The sequence below is a fragment of the Ambystoma mexicanum genome, chromosome 7q (genome assembly GCF_040938575.1).
Source record: "Ambystoma mexicanum isolate Mex_15411 chromosome 7q, UKY_AmexF1_1, whole genome shotgun sequence".
In the NCBI taxonomy this organism is placed as follows: Eukaryota; Metazoa; Chordata; class Amphibia; order Caudata; family Ambystomatidae; genus Ambystoma; species Ambystoma mexicanum.
Window position 1 is genome coordinate 1,103,209,561 of NC_090941.1, and position 18,679 is coordinate 1,103,228,239.

The window sequence follows — 18,679 nt, forward strand, 5'->3', positions numbered from 1 at the left end:
TACAGGGTCTTCTGTGGCATCCTACCCATGATCACACTCTGAACTTGAAGTGCTTCTGGGATCCACATATACCAGCCTTCTCAACTGTCTGGAGAAATCAGTGAGCAGGGCTTCCATGTCCTTGACCATGGGGGCCAGCTGGGTTGACTACCTCCAAGAACATTTAGAGGAAGGCTAGCTAGACACAAAAGTGGGAAACCTAATGACTAACTGGTAGAACCATTGGCCTACGGTTACAAAAGAATATCTCCAAACTGTGTTTAAACATTTTGACCTCTTGAGGTTGCTTTCCTACACTGCGAGTGCTTGTCTGTATTTACAGCTCTGCGTTGACTTCTGTGGAGGAGGTTTATTCCCTTTAGAACAAAACAGACTCTGGTATGTCATCCTATCTTGGGCAACTCTGGTCTCTGGAGGTCCCCATTGACCGTGAACCCACCCCCCTTTATAGCTTTGCCCTTCCAAAAAGGGTAGAGGGTAGGCCTGTTATGCATTCCAGTTTTCCCCTCTTCCTCTCAACCCTCACTCACCTTCATGCTTACTCTATGCCTATCTGTAACCTTCAAGCTATCCCTTTACCCATTCCTAACCATGAATCCAAACCTTTTGAAATTAGTATATAAAACTGGTTCTCTATAGAATTATCCCTCAAGGAAAGTGATTCTCGAGGAAACAATTCTTCAGTCTATATGCTACTTGAGAAAAAATTCTCACAATTGAGTAGCACCCTTTTACTTTATTACAGTTATAATGCGCAACAATGGACCCGGAGGCATGATGGCACGGACAGAACATAAAACCGACATGGGAACATGTACGGAGGTCAGCCAGATGGAGTAAAAAGGTAAGAAGCAGCAGAATTAGTCAAACAACCAAGTTTTTAACTTTTTCTTAAAAGGCTCCAGTTTGGATTCCAGCCTTAAATCCAGCGGCAGGCTATTCCAGCAGGCGGGGCTGCTGCTGCAAAAGCTCAATTTTCCACCCTTTTGGATTTACTTCTAGGAATCACTAGCATTTTTGTTTCATTTGATCGGAGTGATCGAGAGGTAGTCTTGATCACATTAAGATTGTTCAGGAAGCGGGGCATGATACCCAATAGACTCAATAGAAGGTGATCAAAAGGAGGCGATAACGACTTCTCTCCTCCACATGGAGCCAATGCAGAGTTCTTCTGGCTGAGGTGACGTGGTCACGTCTTGCAAGGCCCACAACGACCCTCACAGCCCCATTTTGAATCGCCTGGAGCCGGTTTAGTTCAGATTTGCTAATGCCTGTCAAGAGGCTACAGCAATAATCCGACCTCTAGTTTTCGGTTGTGATGGGAAGCTTTTTTTGTTAAGCCTGGAGCGTTCTTTCTGTGATTGATAACTAGGGCTCCCTTTCTGCTCAGTTGTGAATTGTTACTGTCTTCAGGTTTCTGCACGCCCGACCGTTTCCTCTCCCTATTTCTCAGTCTGCTTTTGCCCATGTTATTGTTTTTGCTTGCAATCACCTCAGCCAGTCCAGAAAGATGTGGAATTAATGCATACCACTGAACCTGTCATATCTTAATAGGTAGTGTGACCAATCAGGAGTATTAGTCTCTTCTCCCCAAGGGGGTGCCACCCCGTTTGAGGCTAGGGAGGTGAGCCCGCTCTGCAAGACCTTCCCTAGGGGTCTTGGCAAGTTGGGACTTCACTGTGAGTGACTTCCCCCTTCACTTTATCTCCATCCATGGGATGGCCTTGCGTCACTGTGTCCTCCTTCGGTTTGACCGTAGGTAATTGGGAAGCCAACGCGTTATCTAAAAATAAAGGAGATGTCACTTCAAGAAGAAATTGCTACAAAAAGAGGACGAGGAGGCCCACACTGTAAGTGAGAGAGAAAGCGGTAAGCCGGGGAAGCTCCCTGATGTCAGAACGCCAAGAAGAGGCAGAACTGAGTGCAGTTGCATAGCCTGCACACTATGAGAAGCGGGGAAGGCAAATCGTAGATGCTAGAGGACCAGCGTAGCAGACATTGGGAGTACTGTTGTCAGGATGGAAACGAAGGAACCGTCCAAATAGGTGCCGTAACCAGAGGTGCCGTGGTGGGCTCCCTAACTATTCCGAAACCTGGATGATAGAAAGTGAGGAAAGCTGCCACCCGCCTTTATTTGAGGGATGCAACAGCAACCGGGAAGCAGAAGCAAAGAGAGGATATAGACCTACCCAAGCATGCGCTGACTCCCGCAGTCACCTGAGGCTGATGCAGGTACACGGGTGTGCTGGAGGAGAGGGTGGCTGCCGGGAGGGCGAATAATTAAGCCAAGAGACTATGATTGTGATAGATGTATTAATTTAATAATGAATGAGCAGAAACGGATATCTGAAGAGCTATTCAAAAGCCTCAAGCAGGAAAAAGACTTTGAATGTGTAAGTAAATGCAAGTCCATAGGTCTTGCTCTCTTTTTATTATGTGGTAAAGGCACTGTTCTGGTCTTGCTACCAGTCAGTTGGATTGTTTTCTCAAGGAATTGAGAATGAAGATTTGAAAGTAAATGGCAAGATGAGCCACATTCAGATGTGGTTGACAACGTAGGAATGAGTGACAATTATTGTTTGGTGTTAAAGGAAGCATAAAACCTTGCTTGGCTGTTAGGGCAACCTCCTCCTCCTGCTATGTTAACTCAAATTCTCCTTTAAGAGCAGGCCTTACAAAAAGCGCTACTGACGTATTTGTGTGGTAATGGACTGTAGTGCATTGTTAGGGAGAATTCTTATTTCATGGCTAATTTCCCCTACCTAGTGAGTCCCTCAGCAACTTTGCTGGATCTCTGGAGTTATTTCTTTCCACTTGGTTTACCGAGTGTGAGCTTTTCACCACTCTTGCTTGTGTTTTACTATGCGTTTTTACCTGTTTTTGTGATGGTGGACTCTGGAGTACACCACTTGAGTAGCCCCCATCTTTTGTGTGTCACACAGCACCTTCTGTGCAGTGACACAGGGTTGTCGTTCAAACTTCCCACCGACTCCATTTCTGAGGCGGACTACTGTCCCCCAGAAAAGGGTAAAGTTACCATGAACTTTACTTAGTCAAATTAACCACAGATCCATTACACCCCATCTTACATGGAGTACTGGAAGGGTTAACTCTTAGCCCTTTTTATCTGTACCTTGTAGAGGATTGTTTCGCTCTTTTTAACATTTAGACATGGCTGGTGGCAGTGGTATCTACCCTAATTTTCTACCTCGGTTCTCTTATATAACTGGTAATATTTTAGGCTATTGTGTTAGCCTCGAACTTAAACCCACTTGACCAAATACTTTTTCTTTTGGCTCTGGTGCTGTTTATTCGCCATTTCTTTTTGTTCAAATCCTTCTTGTGTTTTACTTTGCGCAGCAAACCAGGTCTGCCTTCTTTGTTCACTGTCTTTTGGCGGGCTTCTGCCAAGAAGTCCTCCTGAAGGCGCCAGGGTGTCTAGGTGGGCTGAAGTGAGGGAGGGGTGTAGTCACCCCCTGCACAGGGTATCCAAGGAAACCCAAGTCGCACTTGTTCATGATTGGCTGAGGTGGTTGTCCGGACTGGACAACCGCCCTGCTGTGTGATTGACTGCCAGGCTGTGTGAATGGGATTTTCGCATAAAAGGCAAGTCTCTTGGGCTGGAAGCCAGAGAGTCGCCACTGGAACTACAAGGAACCAGAGAGAAGCGGAGGAGAGGTTGACTGCTCCAACTATCCCGTACCGGTGAAGCCCTGCTGCAATCCTGAGCTATCTACCCTTCAACGACTAAGAGGAAATCCAGTCCGGAGTCTTCTTCCCTTGAGCATGGTGGGGATAACCAGCTCGTCGTCTTCAGCCAGAGGTCGCCTTTGTGGTCGAAATCGCTGCACACTGCTGTTGTGGTCTGGATAGCCACCTGAAGAGCCTCTCCTGTTTTTAAGGAGCGCCCCTTTTATTCATTGTCGCTGCTGCCGTCCTCATCCCTGTGTGGTGTAGATCCCCTTAATCATCCTTCTTCTTGCCAAATCCAGGAATCGTGGGTCTTCAGGAAACTACCAGGAACAACTGCCGTGGCGCTAGCTTCTTCTTTGAAAAGGTACTGGGTCCTGTTTGAGGAGTTTTGGGTGAAATCCCTATTTCTCGCTTATAAGGCTTGCCCTTATTTTTCCCTCCTTATAACTTTTGCTTCCGAACATTTGACAATATCTAAAGTACTTTTGGCAACTTTGAATCGCGAACTATCCGATGTGTGATCCTCGACACAGGAACCCAGTTCCACTTGACACTGGCTCCGGCCTCTTGACTCTTGTATTTCTGCCTATGAGTGTTCTTCGATTCTGTTTGCCTACCTAACATATTGCCTATGATTTTTGCCCCCAACTCTTTCTTGGTATCTCGGGTGCTAAATGTGTTTTTGCCCCGGTAGCATTTCTTGCTGCGGATACGCGTTTATTTAGTAGACTGAACTGTCAAAAAGTGTTTGCAATCGTATTCACGGTAACGTGTATTGTTTCGTAACACCGGTTCTCTCAGACACATGGTACTTACCTTGATTTATACCGTACAAAGTGAATTGGTCAGTTGTAGTGTATTTAACGTGTGGTTTTAAATTTAATAGTAGTGTTGTGTTAATAACAAATGGTTTAAAAATAAATATACTTATATTTTTTACCTGAAACCTTGAGTCAGTGTTTGCTTGAGCCACAGTAATTGTGTCCCTTTGTGTAATCTCTGCTACTGCTCACATACTCTGTGCTACCACTTTTACATAGTAGTACAGGCTTGTACCAAAGGTAAAACTTGTATTGCCACCTGTGGTCTTAATTGTGTGTAGTGGTCCCTAAGGGCACTGCACAGGATTCTGCCTAACAAGCATTGTGAAGGATTGTGGCGAGTTAGGAAGGCAGTTTGTCAATTTGGAGAGTTTCTTTTTGGTTTGATATTCTAGAGCAGTGTGGGATTCATCATTGCATTAATAGGTTTCTTTCTCTTGCAGGGATCGTGTAAGAGAGACTGACGCACAGAGTGGATGCACCTGCCTGCTATGATGTTTCAGGAGGGGGACTGGAATGACAGCCAAGATGCTCAAGCCCTTACTAACTCTCTGCGTGTCAGTAGCAGCTCCAGATCTGCGTCGCAGCAGGCAGGGGTGAGTGATCTCAGGTCTTTTAAAATTATTCCACAGGTTTCTCCAGAATGAAGACCTGTATAGCTCTACTGATTTAGCTCTTCCGCGTTGGGCCTTTTGACTTTCGTTTTCACAAGGTTACAGGGCAAACTTCAAATGCGCACACATCGTCCTACTTTTAAGATTCTTCTTTTCCTGTCGCTGCTGTTACAGATTGATTATAAACATGATTTACTTAAACTCTAAAAGTATTCTTTTGGGCCAAATTCATGACAACTTGTCTGATCATATTGTCAGATCATATTTTAATGAGTTTAAAATCACATCACCAAGAAACAATTTTTCATTTCTCTAGCAATTGTACCTGTTAATGAATCTTACACTTCGATTTAATGTAAATAATATTTACTGAACAAATGTATAAATGGATATAATGAATGCATTATGAAATTATTCAACAAATCAACTCGACTTTGTATAATGAGCTCAAGATTTACACTTTAATAGATCAATCTGGTGGTTAACATAGTAATGGCTTTACAAGTTGATAGTCTGTTACACTGAAGGTTTGCAAGGTAATAGTAGATGAACCCACTGGTTTACAAATGGTTAACTATATAAAGTGATATCCTATGATAAACCGGAAGGTTATTTGACAAATCTCTGCATGTGGTCAGTTTTCCCCTAGTGGAGCACCTTTCCATGAGGCCTGGGAGGGGAGGCTGCTGCCTGGTAGTCCCCCTTGGGGTGGTACTCAGCGGGTGGATCTCATGGGATGGGAAGCCCCATATGGGATAAGTGACAATCCAGGGAGAACTGCGAGGGGTCAGTAATCTGAGACTCACAACTAGGTTTTATTTTCTCACGTTTTGACATTTTATTTTACACAAAAATAGAAAATAGACCCTAACTAAACCTACTCTACCAGGGGATATTCCTTACCTAGTATAGGATCTAAGGGTAAACCTCCTAGCATTCACAAAACTAACCCCCCACACACAACACATATTCAGAGTAACATATAAACATAAATAAAAGATTACCAAATGACCAGTGTCTTGGATGACTTCTACTTGTCCTGGGCAGATCTTGCTCTCACAGGAATGTCCCAAAGTCTGTTTTCTCCAAAGAAAAGAAAATCCTAAATCAAGTCTTCAAAAGTTCCAAAGAAACAAAGTTCACACAAACAGAAATCCACTGGTAACCGTTCCTTCTTCAGCTTTGGGTCTTTTGATGAAAAGATTCCCTTTCCAAGTTCCACAAAGAAAACCGCACCAATGGTATTCCTGTATAACCTCCTTCCAGGAAAGAATGGGTAAAGTGTAATACAAAAGTATAACTTCTGCTTAGCAACAACTCTTCTTCTTGTATCTTCTGCAGCGTTTTTGGACACAGTTTGTCAGGATTCTTCTTGTTGGGGCTTGCTTTCTCTCTAGCAACTCCTTCTGCCTCTGATACTGTGAGAGCAGGCTCCCTTGACCCACAGACTGCTTCTGCTACTTCAAATAATAATGTTCTGACAAAGGTATCAACAACCACAGTTCTACTGCTGCTACTGCGACTTTGTAGTTTAGGCAACTTCAACAAGACTCTTCGACCTCTATAGGTTGGCAAGGCACTCTTCTCTCTTGTATTGCAAGAGAGGGTAGCCTCTTTGCCTTTCCTTTCCGTCTTGCGGCTACCATCACATCTGTCTTTAGCTCCCAGACTGCTTCTTCTCAGCTTGAACAGTCTCGGCTCTACACAGACCTCCAGATAGGGTGCGTACCTGGCCTTTTTACGCATTAAAATCTTGGCAATACGACAGCTTTATTATTTTCCTGTGTACATTTACACAAGATTAGAGCAGAGGGCAGTGCAAAGGTCAGGTTACTTGAGACAAACCAGAACGCTGCTTTTGATTTTGATCTACATGGATGTAATTGCAAGCCATGCCATGGATAAAAGCCTCAAACAGAATGTATTTCTCTGAAGCTTTTCAAAAAAAGAAACTGCATATTGTGATTAAAGGAATGGTGTATTTCCATTCAGATTATGCTATGTTAATACTCATGGAGCAAATAGAAGCACTGTGCATATTTATTTTCCTAGCATTTTAGGATTGTATAATTAATAAGATGGGAAACTAAGTTGCAATTGAGAATTAATTTTGTAACAAATGATGCTTCTTTTCCAATGAAAGCTAAACAGTATTTCACAATTGTATTATTCAGAGTTCCTGTGCTGTGTGCATAATCATGCGGAGACAGATCATTATTACACTTTTAATTTTCACTCTAATTATAAAAACAGTGGTAAAATAATGACTGCACCGTCTAGTTTACATCCATTCAACCTTGCAGTCAATGGGGTACATTACTATAAATGGTCAGTGGCAGCAGAGTCTTTGCTAAAGGGTGAGTGATTGTCATTACACCAATCAAAGGTGTTCTAGCCTCTCAAATCTTAAAGTCTACAATTAAAACATCCCAAACCTGACTCTCCAGGAAGCGTAAGTGCTATTAAAAAACAAACAAATGAAAGTTACTTGAAATAGAAACTCAGCAAAACCTGTCCCTGTGATAATACAGATAGGTATTTAACTTTATGTAGCGCTTTATACATGGTTCGTCCAACATCTAGGCATTGTCATCATTATACCTCAGTCGATACTCAGTTAACTGACCTCTGAAGGATGTTAGCCAATAAGATAGCTCAGCCAGTTGAGCACTCGCTGCTGAGATCTGTACCTGATCTGTAGGTTGCAGGTTCGAATTCTGGCAAGGCCAACTCAGCCTTTCATCCTTACGAGGTCAATACAGGAGTACCGACTTTGGTTCGGTGATAATTGTGATAAATATTTTCTATGTACAGCGCTTTGCCAAAAATGCTATATAAATAACCATTTGACCATGAGATTAGATATAGAATTTAGCATGGAGTCCTTGCCTCCCTGCACTGTTGTATAATAGCATTGCTATACCATTGGGTAGTAATGGCTCCAGGAAATGAGGGCTTTCATTAAACATCAAAAGACCATTCTGCTATCGAACCTCAAAACACACATTGCAATTCATGTTTGATTTACTATGTAATTGGCTAGGTTTTTGTGTTTTCAACATTTAAATATGTACAGATGAGATCAAATGGCCAGACCGTAGAGAAAGAATGAAAGGTGTATTCTGTCACAATGCAGAAAGCTGCCGCGTAGTAATGATTTCCATACACTTTTTGCACACGTCACATACATTTTACTCTTAAAATCACATTTACTCTCAAAGTTTAAAAATAGGGGGTAAAATACTCCCACCTCAAAATCTTATCTGGAGCACTGGCTCTACAGATTGAATTACTTATTTTTAACAAGTACCAGGCTTACTTCACCAGATTCATGTACACCTTGTCTCCAGTAAATGCCCCAAAATTGCCACTCTTCCAGACTTGGGTAACCTTGTCACCCTTGTATCGGAGGACTCTGAATTTATGACAACTTCAGCATCTTTAAAATATTGGTGTTCAGTTCTTAATTGAGCTGGCTGCGCTTTCACAGGGATTGATCTACTGGCTTGGGTTAATGTTTTTTAAAAAAATGTTTATTAACTTTTTACATAACATATACACATGTACATGCCATTGAATCATCACAATATACAGTCTCTGTCCCCAACTCACGCCCCTCCCTTCCCGCCCCTAACTGCCTATGCCTGTCTCGTTATTATCTTCTTGCAACAGTAATTACAAATTCCTCCTATATTTACCTTACCCCACTGCTGGTTTTTGTGAACTGAGTTCTTCCACTTGGGTTATAGTGTATTCCAAAGCAAACAGTTCTTGGAGCATCGTTCTCCAGGAGTCTAGACCCACCTTTTTGCTATGCCCCCTACGAGCCGCCTCAAGCCAAGGCGAAGTTTCTGCATTCGGCCATTTCTGGAGGTAATCCTACCACTCGCGCACTTCTGGGCCTTTCCGTGACTTCCAGTGCATTGCTATTCTGCGTTTCGCTAGAATATATACCAGGTCTTTCAACTTGTTAACATGTTCTGCATGCTGTGGCTGTGGAATATACCAAGCACGCATGCAGTAGGGGACTCTATATCTAGTGTTAAATCCGCTCTTGCCTGCCTTTGTACTATGTGCCCCAGTATTGTTGGATCACGCTGCATGCCCAGAACATGCGCACCATGTCTGCATCTACCAATCCACATCTCGGGCATCTTTGTTCTGTAGCGTTGTGAAACTTTGCAATTCCATGGGGTGTTAAATATGCTCTGAGTTATGTATAGTTGTATTAACTGGAATTGAGCATTTCTGGAAGCAGTTTTGTGGTATGTTAGTGCCCTATCCCACTCTGAATCTGACATTGGCTTGTGCAATTCCCCTTCCCAGCCTTGGCGGGTCGTTACCAACCTATCCCTGCCTTGCTCCATAATTAGCTCATATATTCTCGATACTGCATGTCCTCCCTCCAAAATGTCAAAGTGTTTCTATTGTATCATCTTGTTTTAAGTTCCCCTTGCCCCATTGGCCATTTGTGTTTCAGTTGTGCAAGGAAAGAGGCATGCAATAAGTGTTGCCCCCCGTGTAACCCTGTCTCTGCTGCAAGTGTTGCACTGGTTTGCCTTACTCTGTGTCTCCAATCGTCCGCAACCACCTGGGGCTCCCAGTACTTCCTCACCATTAACCTAGCATGCCTATCATCTGGCCGCAAAGCCACTAGTGGAATCTGGGGGGAGTAGGGTGACGTACTGCCTAACAAACTGCACGCTCTCCACCATATTCTTTTTGCCTATTGCCAGGAGGAGGGGCGGGGGTGTTACTGGATGTGTCTTATTTATCCATACTACCTCTTGGTGCACACAGGTCGTAACAGTGGGGTGTCTTGTGTGTGTTGATCTGACAGCCAACCCTCAACAAACTGTAACTGACTTGCCACGAAGTACACTTCAAAGTTGGGGACTTTGATCCCACCTTGGTTATAAGGCTTCTGTAGCTTAGTGAGTGCCAAGCTGTATTTTGTGTTTCGCCATAGAAACCTCCGACACACGGCATCAAGTTTCATAAAAAGCGGCCTTTGGGATCTTGTATGGGATATTAGTGAAATAATGGAGAAGCCTGGGAAGAAAAACCATCTTGAGCAGTGCTGCTCTCCCCATCAGCGAGAGTGGCAACCTAGCCCAGAAGTCCTTGGACTTTGCTACATTGTCCACTGCTTTTTGCGTGTTGTGTGTGCGTGTTCAACAGTGGGGTCATGACAAATGTCCACTCCTAGATACCTGAACATGTCTCTCTCTCCCACCGTATTGGGAGCACCGGTAGCGCCTGCACTGGCCTCCCGCTGTACGCGGCAATGGGGAACACAAGATTTTTGCTTGCTCACTGTGATCCCTGACAAATATGCATAGCGCTCCAGTATATAGTGCAAGTTCGTCTCCCGGTGCTGTAAATATAACAGCATGTCATCCGCATATAGGGAGATCAGGTTCCACCCACAAGTATCCCTATGCCCGCCTCCAGGTACTCCTTCCTCAGATAAGCCGCTAGGGGTTCTAGAGCTAGTATGAACAGCATAGGTGACCACATGCAACCCTGTCTCGTGCCCTTCTCTAGCTCCCACTGCTCTGATATTTGCTTACCGTTTTTTTTAAACTTTATTAATTTTTCTTCACATTACAACCTTAAAACCTTCATTGATTCTAACCCTGACCCACCCCCCTCTTTACCCTCTACCTCGACTCAACCATTTTTGCAAAGACCCTGATCTCTTTTTGCCATGTGTGGGCGTCACTCAAGATTCTTGTTAGTTAGCTTTGTGGAAAATCTAGTCAGTTGCTTCACTCGTGTCCCCATCCCCCACCCATCTTGACTTCATCAAGCTTTATTTGTTCGCTTCGGTTGACAATGCTGACTGGGCATCTTCTGACATATAATGCCGAAATGGAGGCCAGTAGTCCAATGGACGGCTTATGGGGTGAGGGGGTAAGGGAGGAGGTAGCATCATTGTGTACCTGGTTTCTCTAAATTCACACACTCATATTATCTAGCCAGGCTGCAAATGTAGGCGGTGTAGTTTTGCCCCAGGTTCTGGCTACTATGTACCTGGCTATCCCCACGGCCAGTCACCGATTAACGCTAGTAGCCACAGTGTCGGTGAGTAGGTTCTTTCCGTAGGGAGCATTTCTTTCGTAGTGCCTTCAATTTCCTCCCAGAACTTCCTGATGCAGGGACATGCCAATGTCATAGAAATCTGCTAGTTCTTTGCCGCATATCTTGCATACTATTGTCTCCCAGGTAAAATTTGCTGAGTTTATGTGGGGTGTAGTAGGCTTGGTGCAGAAAGTTGTAGTGTACCAGTCTGTACCTAGCGTTCAATGAGATTTTCCTTGTTTGCCTACATATTATTTTCCATTGGTCTTCACTCGGGGCTGCTTCCAAGGAGGTTTCCCAAGTATCTTTAAACCCCTGTCTCTGTATCGCCTTCTCACTCCTGATCATCTGTGGCAACTAGTTTCCTGGCCGTTAAAGGTCGGATTACATACTGTTGAGCCACGTGGGACTCTGGAGAGTCGAGCCATTTTGTTCTCAATATCCCTCTCAGCCTGTAGTAAAGGAGCAATGTCACTGCTTTATGGTCCCCTTGTGCCCGTAGCTCATCCCATAATTTAAATCGTCCATCCACCACTACATCCCCCAATCTCTGTATCCCCAGTCTTTGGAAGTGTTCTTTAAATGATTTCTCATGGGAGAGTGGGATACCTATCACATCATATATCGGTAGGTCTGGGTGGTATACGGGAGTGAGCTTTAACTTTAGGGCAAGGCCCTAAATGTCACAGCAATCGGGTGGACTTCACCTCTTGGGCTCGCTTACCAGTTTTCAACCTCGCTACTGGCATACGATACAGTAGCCGTGCCCATTTAATGTATGCAGGTCCCATCCCAAATTTACACAAAGTAGCCAAAAGCCAGGTCCATCGAACAGAGTTTAAAGCCTTCACTACGTCCAGTGAGGCTACTGTGTACGGGCTACTACTGGCCTTGGTTTGGTCAGTAACATAATGTAGCCTATGTAGGTTCCACGTAATGGGGTATCCAGTCATTATTTCGAAAACCAATCCATTGAGTACTTGACATCGAAAAGCCATTCCCTTGAATGGCCATTCCCTTGAAACCTTGAAAAAAATGTGATGGTTCCATCTACATGTTATGGGTAAGTATTGGGTTGGGGCTAGGGTGAGTTTAAGGGTTAAATTAGGGTTAGCGTTGGGGTTTGGGTTGTGGGTTTGGGTTGGGGCCAAATGTAAAAAAAAACAGTACAAAGGGCTGGCCAGTGCTGAAATTTCAGCACTGGACAGCACCATGTAGCGTTTTAAAGTTAGGAAAAATGCATGAAAATGCTACTTTTTACATATAAAAGTGCATTTCCATTGAAACCAGTCCATGAATATTGTTGATGGACTGGTTTAGATGGAATTGCACTTTTACATGTAAAATACAGGTTTTCGATGCTTTGGCATTCGACTGTTTGTAGTCGATGCTTTTGTAAGTCGTCCCTTTATTTTCGAGGGAATCCCTATAAACTACGTAATGTTTTTATTTGGCACATATCCCGTTTGATCCGGGTGTATCAGTTTGTCTATAACCTTTTTGAGTCTGTTGGCCAGTAGGGCCCACCTAACCAGCCTTCCTCTCTAACCCCCTACAACACCATCCCTAGTATTATCTGTTTCCTTAAAACCAGTAAGGCTGGGAGTACTAGAACGAGTAAAAATCCAACTAACTAGAAAGCCTCAACATCAGTACTGAGACTAGGAGGAGGTGTGGATGCATAGAGAGCACATCTGTGACTCGTACTGAGCAGTCCAGTCTTTGTGGACTTGGTATTGGCCAAGACACAAGGGAAAATAAAAATCAGTGATTGATCTCTTTGGAGGAGACCAGAGCTGCGGGAGCCAATGGTCAGGAGCCGGGCGAAGCAACCAAGGACGGGACGCTTACCCTTCAGCAGGGATGCTCCAGAGAGCTCCACTGTGGTTGGGCCGTGTCTGGAAGCAGGAAGACAAAGCTGATCGAGATAGCTGGAAGCTGCTGAAGAACTCGAAAGCAGGAGGAGGTCTCCGAACAGGGGTGAGAGACCCAGAAGCAGCCGACTGAGACCGGTGAGCAACCAGAGGCGGGTTGAGAAACCGGAAGGCTTGCCGGGAACACAGACTATTCTGCAGTGGGACACGGGTCGGGGACCTGCATCCAATAAGGAGTGTCCTCCAGAGCCATCTTCTTCGTGGCAGTCCTTGGGAGCGTAGAAGACCAGGGCTGCCCAGATAGAGATCAAGTAGCCAAAGGGTTCTAGATCCCAAGGGCAAGAAACCCAAAGGGGTCTGGGACCTGAGAGAAAGAAGCTAAAGGGGTTTGGGACCTGACAAGAATACCTGGTTTGATAGTGAACCAGGTACAAACTGTTAAGATTCTGGTAGAGCCAAGATGTGAGATCCACACCCAATAACAAACTACACACTAAACTTTTGTTATAGTCGGTGCCTTGCAGGATAGTGAACCAGGTAGGCTGTGAACATAGTGAGCATTGTGGAAATTACATGGGGGACGGGGGTCCTTCTCTTGACATTGTGACGATACAAGACTTTGTTCTGTGTGCCTTATTGGAACCTCAATCCCAGTAACCTTTTTTGAGAGTTGCGATTTGTATCCCTTAAGAACATTTCATTTTGAATCACCCAGATGTGAAATTTCGGCTATCATCCTGAAGAAAGAAGCCATTCAACTGGGCCAAGAAGACCACCCCTCTTTCTTAGTTAGAGCTTATAGTGTAAGGGTTGGAAATAGGTTTTGGACGGTTATATGTGATTTTTGTTTTTTTAATTTCTTTATTTTTACCGACCATAATTACAGAGTGGTACATTTCATCGAGGGCAAAACACAGAAAAACCCTGAATTCTATTTGTTTTTAAATTTGGGTGGACCCTTTCCAAGCCCTCCAATCTTCCACCCTTAGAACACCACCCCATCCCTACCCATTTTAACCCCTTATCCCCACTTCCCTCTATATATTTATTTAATCTTTTCAGTGTCTTTCTGTGTTCTTGTCCGCTCTGTTATGTACCACTCTAATGTTTGCGATAAAATGACTGGATGCTGTTTTGGACACAGGACGGTGGACTCTTTCCATTAGGTGACAACCGGACGCACTCCTATTATTTGAGCTAGGGAAGCCCCTCTTAGAACTAGGATCAGACAGGGTTTTTTCTTTTACTACCATTAAAAGTCTTTATCCAGAAACCTACCTCCTGTGTGCCGGTCTCCTCCTTCCACACCCTTGCATTTAGCACAGTTTTCAGATGACTCTGGTGGTTTGAAAAAAGTTTCACAAGCTAACAGCTGACGCGTGGTCGGTGTTTCACGCATATAAAAGGTGTGAGGAGTCAGTAATGTGAGACTCACGACTGTGTTTAGTTTTCTCAGAAATTGAATTTTTTTTATATACTAAATCATAAAATAAACCCTAACTAAACCTACTCTACCAGGGGATTCCCTACCTATCATCTATTGGACCACCTCCTAGCGTTCACAAAACTAACCCTCAGACTAGACAACATAAACATTCAAGGTAACATTAGAAAAAAACAAAATAAAAGGTTCCCAAACACTGTGTATTTGACTTCTAGTGTTCCTGGGCAGATCCTGCTCCCCAGAAATGTCTCAAAGTCAATTTCCGCCAAGGAACCAGAAGTCTAACCAATGTCTTGACTAGTTCCAAAGACATAAAGGTTCATACAAATAAGATTCACTGGCAAATGAATCTTATTCACTTTGTTGGAAGAAAAGATTCTCCTTTTACACTATCACAAAGAAATAATAACAACAATGGGGTTTCCTGGATGACTTCCTTCCAGGAAAGAATAGGTAAAGTTGAAGACAAAAGTACCACTTCTGCCTGCATCAACTTCCCTGCTTTCAACTTCTGCACTGTTTTTGATACACAATTTGTCAGGATGCTTCTACTTAGTAAGCTGAGAGCAAGCTCCCTTACCCACACTTGGCTTCAGCTTCTGCTTCTTCCAATTCTGACAAGCATATGAGCGACCACAGTTCTATTGCTGCTACTACAACTTCTGATTTAAGAAGGGTTGCTGCTACAACTGCCGCTTCAATGTTCAATAACTTCCACAAGACTTCTTGGACCTCTACAGGTTGGCAAGGCACTCTTCTCTCTTGTATGACGAGAAAGGGCAGCTTCTTTGACTGTCTTGCGGCTACCACAAAGTCTGCTTCTAGCTTTCAGACCACTTCTTCGCCTTTCATATAGTCTCAGCCATGCATACTATAAAACCGCTTCTTTTAACAAGTACACCGTTCCCTTCCCCAGCTTCATATACAACTTTCCTCCAATAATTGCCCAAAGCTTTTGTGACACTCTCTCAGCTTTGGATGATCTTTAATTTAGAGGAATCTTGAGTAACAATAACTTGAACAACTTCAGAACACTGTATAATTCTTAATTCAACGATATTCACTTTTATAGAGTTCAATCTATGGGATTGGGTAATACTTGTTCTTGTTTTAGCTTCAACAACTGCTACGATTTCTGCTTCAGCCTTTAATATGTTGCAAGATGTGGACTTCTTACTGAACACGAAATTAGGCACATGCAATTTCATTTTGCTTATAAACTACCACTTCAAAGAGAGGTGTTCCCACCTTTTGGTGAGCATGCAGCTTCCAATCTATTGGGAAACTTTGTATCTCGCGCAGTCTCTTTAAACCGTGCTTTCATCTGTTCTGGAAAGTCAGTTCTATGTCAATTAAGCTACCAGCGATGTTCTCTGTGTTAACAGGAGCCACACGACCGCTCGCTAACAAGGTATTTCGAATATTAGGGAAAAGAGAGGCTTTCGTTACACGCAAGCTTTTTACATAAATGTGTTACCTTCCTGTACATTTCTCTTCTCCGAAAGACTTACCACTTCTGCGGTTAACGCTTACTCTCTTAGATGTATACACATAATTAAAGCTGGTTACAGTTACCGGCAAGGTATTTCTGTTGTTCAGGAGTACAGAGCTTCCTTTGCCGGGTCCCAATTACAGCGACTTTGGGCTGCTGATGCTTCCTGTTTTTGTTTGTTCTCCTGCTTCTGCTACGGACACTCTTGGGATCCACACCCCTCTGCTGCACTAGTCTCTGATGCGGCCTCATCTAGGTAGATTCTCCTGCTCTCCAGTTTCCCTTGGCTTGCTTCTGCACATAGGCCTTGGTAACAACTGCAATTTCAGCTCTGCATTCACGGCAATGAGGCACGCCTGGAAAGACTGCCTGTTGCTTCCAGTCCCTTCCAATGCTGTCCAAGCCAAGCGGGGTTTGTAAGCACAGGACCAACTCTCAGAGCCTGCAGATGAAATCTGCCCTTCCTCTGCTCCGGTGTCCTTTCTGTGGTTGCAATTCCTTGTGATCTACTAGCTTCGTGCTCTGCTACTTCTGCTGACCTTCCGGCTCCTGTTCCAGCTTCTTTCTCCTGCTCCTCCCTGCTGCAGCCTTTTATGCCCCTCAGATGGGCTAATTGGGTTCAGGCCCAGGCCCTTAGGCTTAATTGCCTGACCTAGCAATAAGCCATTAGGATTACTTGCCTGATTTGGACTTCTGTATGCCTCCTCAGCCCTCTTCTTCACAGTCCCTGAGGGATTCTGGGGCTTGCAGTTTATTTTGGGAATTTTAGATTTCTCTAATTCTTTTAAATGGTTTTAAGATGGTTTTTCTTCCCATTGTATTAAGAGAGGAATTATAAGATGTAGCCCTTTGAGAGACAAAAGGTTTAGGAAATGTCACATGTTCACTCTGTTGGCATACCTTTGATATTGTGGAGGATATGAGGATTTATGGGTATAAAAGAATGGTTCTGGAAAGTTAACATCTTAAGCCATTTTTCCCCAAATTTTACTGGCTTGCTTTTAACCTTAGAATGACTAGATGTTGTAACCTTTCCGGGAGGAATCTTACTATCATTCAAGGACCGATACCATGTCTCACCCTGCAAAATCTCACAGCCTCCCAATGCCAGGTCTTCACCCAGATGATCTTCCTGGAGTGCACCACCCCCAGGATTGGGGCTCAGGAAGCATCTGCCCTCTCCTCGCCACCTAGGAGGAGACTCTAGGCATGGTTTTAGTGGGGGATCTGCAGGATTCTCCACACAAGGGGGTAAGCTCTCCTTAAAACACCAGCAGATTGGTGGTGGTAAAATTGTATCGGACGCTGGCAATCCGGTTCTGCACAACCAGAGAACACACTTTGGAGCAGCAGGGGTTGGGTTTAATGGCCTTTTCAGTAACTTCATAGTGGACTTAAGAGGAGACTATTGATCCAAGGAATGGCACAAGGCGAAGACTAGGAAGGGCACGATAAGGCAAAGCTAGGTAGGGGAGAAGGATAACAATACAGGGTAACACAGCATCAGACCTAAAGGGGAACAACACGGTGAACTGCAAGCTCTCTCTCTGTCGGAACAAACCTGTAAACCCGGGCGCGTGACCTCAGAGGTCATGCCAAAGATGAGACTAATGCTCTGAATGCAAGTCCTTGGAGACCGCGTCGCTATCCTCCTTTGTTCCAGGATGTGACAGTGGTGCCAAACGCAGCGAGGCTTGACAAGAATTTCGGTTGCTTGTTGCAGTTAGTCCCAGTAGATTAATAATTCCCAAAATACAATACACGGACATACTGAAAAATGTACACTTTAATGCATAGTTGCGTAGACACCAGAAGTTCAGTTTATGACACTGAACATTGTAAAGTAAATACAGTGTAGATAGTAAAACACACTTACTGTTTTTTTTATATAGACATTTCCCGTTCCTAGCCCTAAATATAAGGCCTGGTTGAGAACTCTTTACATTTATAATTTCAAGGGATGGGGAGAAAAACACACAGGCAACACAATTACTTTAATCTGGACACATAAAAGCAAAAAGATAAGCAGCCGCATTGATCCCCACAACCATGAATATTCAGTAAAGCAGATAGCTTGCAGATAAACTGTATACTTGTTTAGTACCTAGAGGGAAACCATGCCGAGAGGGCCCCCAAAAGTCTGATAAAATTCAGTGCAACAGTACTGGAACAACTAAATGCGTACTGTGTCGAATCCTGAGATGTCATCACTTGTCCCTGAGGGGGAGCCCCTTCCCATGAGTCCAGGGTAGTGAGGCTGCCACCTAATAGTCCCCCTGGTGGTGATACTCGGCGGGAGGTCCTCATGGGACGAGACACCCCCTCTGGGCTTAAGAGAGAACATTTCTGGATAATGCGGTATACACCCACTCCACTCATTCCCTACACACACCCTCAATCCCTACACCCCTCTGCTAGCACAATCTCCCATGGTTAGGCTAAACCCATGTACTTCTGTAACATCTGTGAAATTATAGATACTGGGACGAAGAAGATGCTTAAGAGCCCAAGGGATTTGCCTGACCAAGTACTGGGAAGTGGGGAGCCGTAGGAGGAGTAAAGATTGACGTGATGGCTTGCACTGCAGGTGTGGACATTACGCCATGGTGGAGCTGTCATTGTCTTCTTCAGTTCTCGACAAACCATGGAGTTTCAAA

At 44.1% G+C, this 18,679-nt stretch overlaps 1 protein-coding gene across 2 annotated transcripts in view; it reads left to right on the plus strand.

Annotated features, from left to right (window-relative positions):
* The window catches only part of RRP8 (ribosomal RNA processing 8), a 290,217-nt gene that overhangs the window by 46,103 nt on the left and 225,435 nt on the right, over positions 1-18,679 (plus strand). The window contains exons 2-3 of one of the 2 annotated variants that reach the window (XM_069640471.1): positions 746-844; positions 4,958-5,110. In XM_069640471.1, the coding sequence (XP_069496572.1) occupies positions 4,991-5,110 (120 nt within the window). In that variant the 5' untranslated portion in view covers positions 746-844; positions 4,958-4,990. The remainder of the gene's footprint in view (positions 1-745; positions 845-4,957; positions 5,111-18,679) is intronic. The other variant, XM_069640472.1, reaches the window with a different exon arrangement.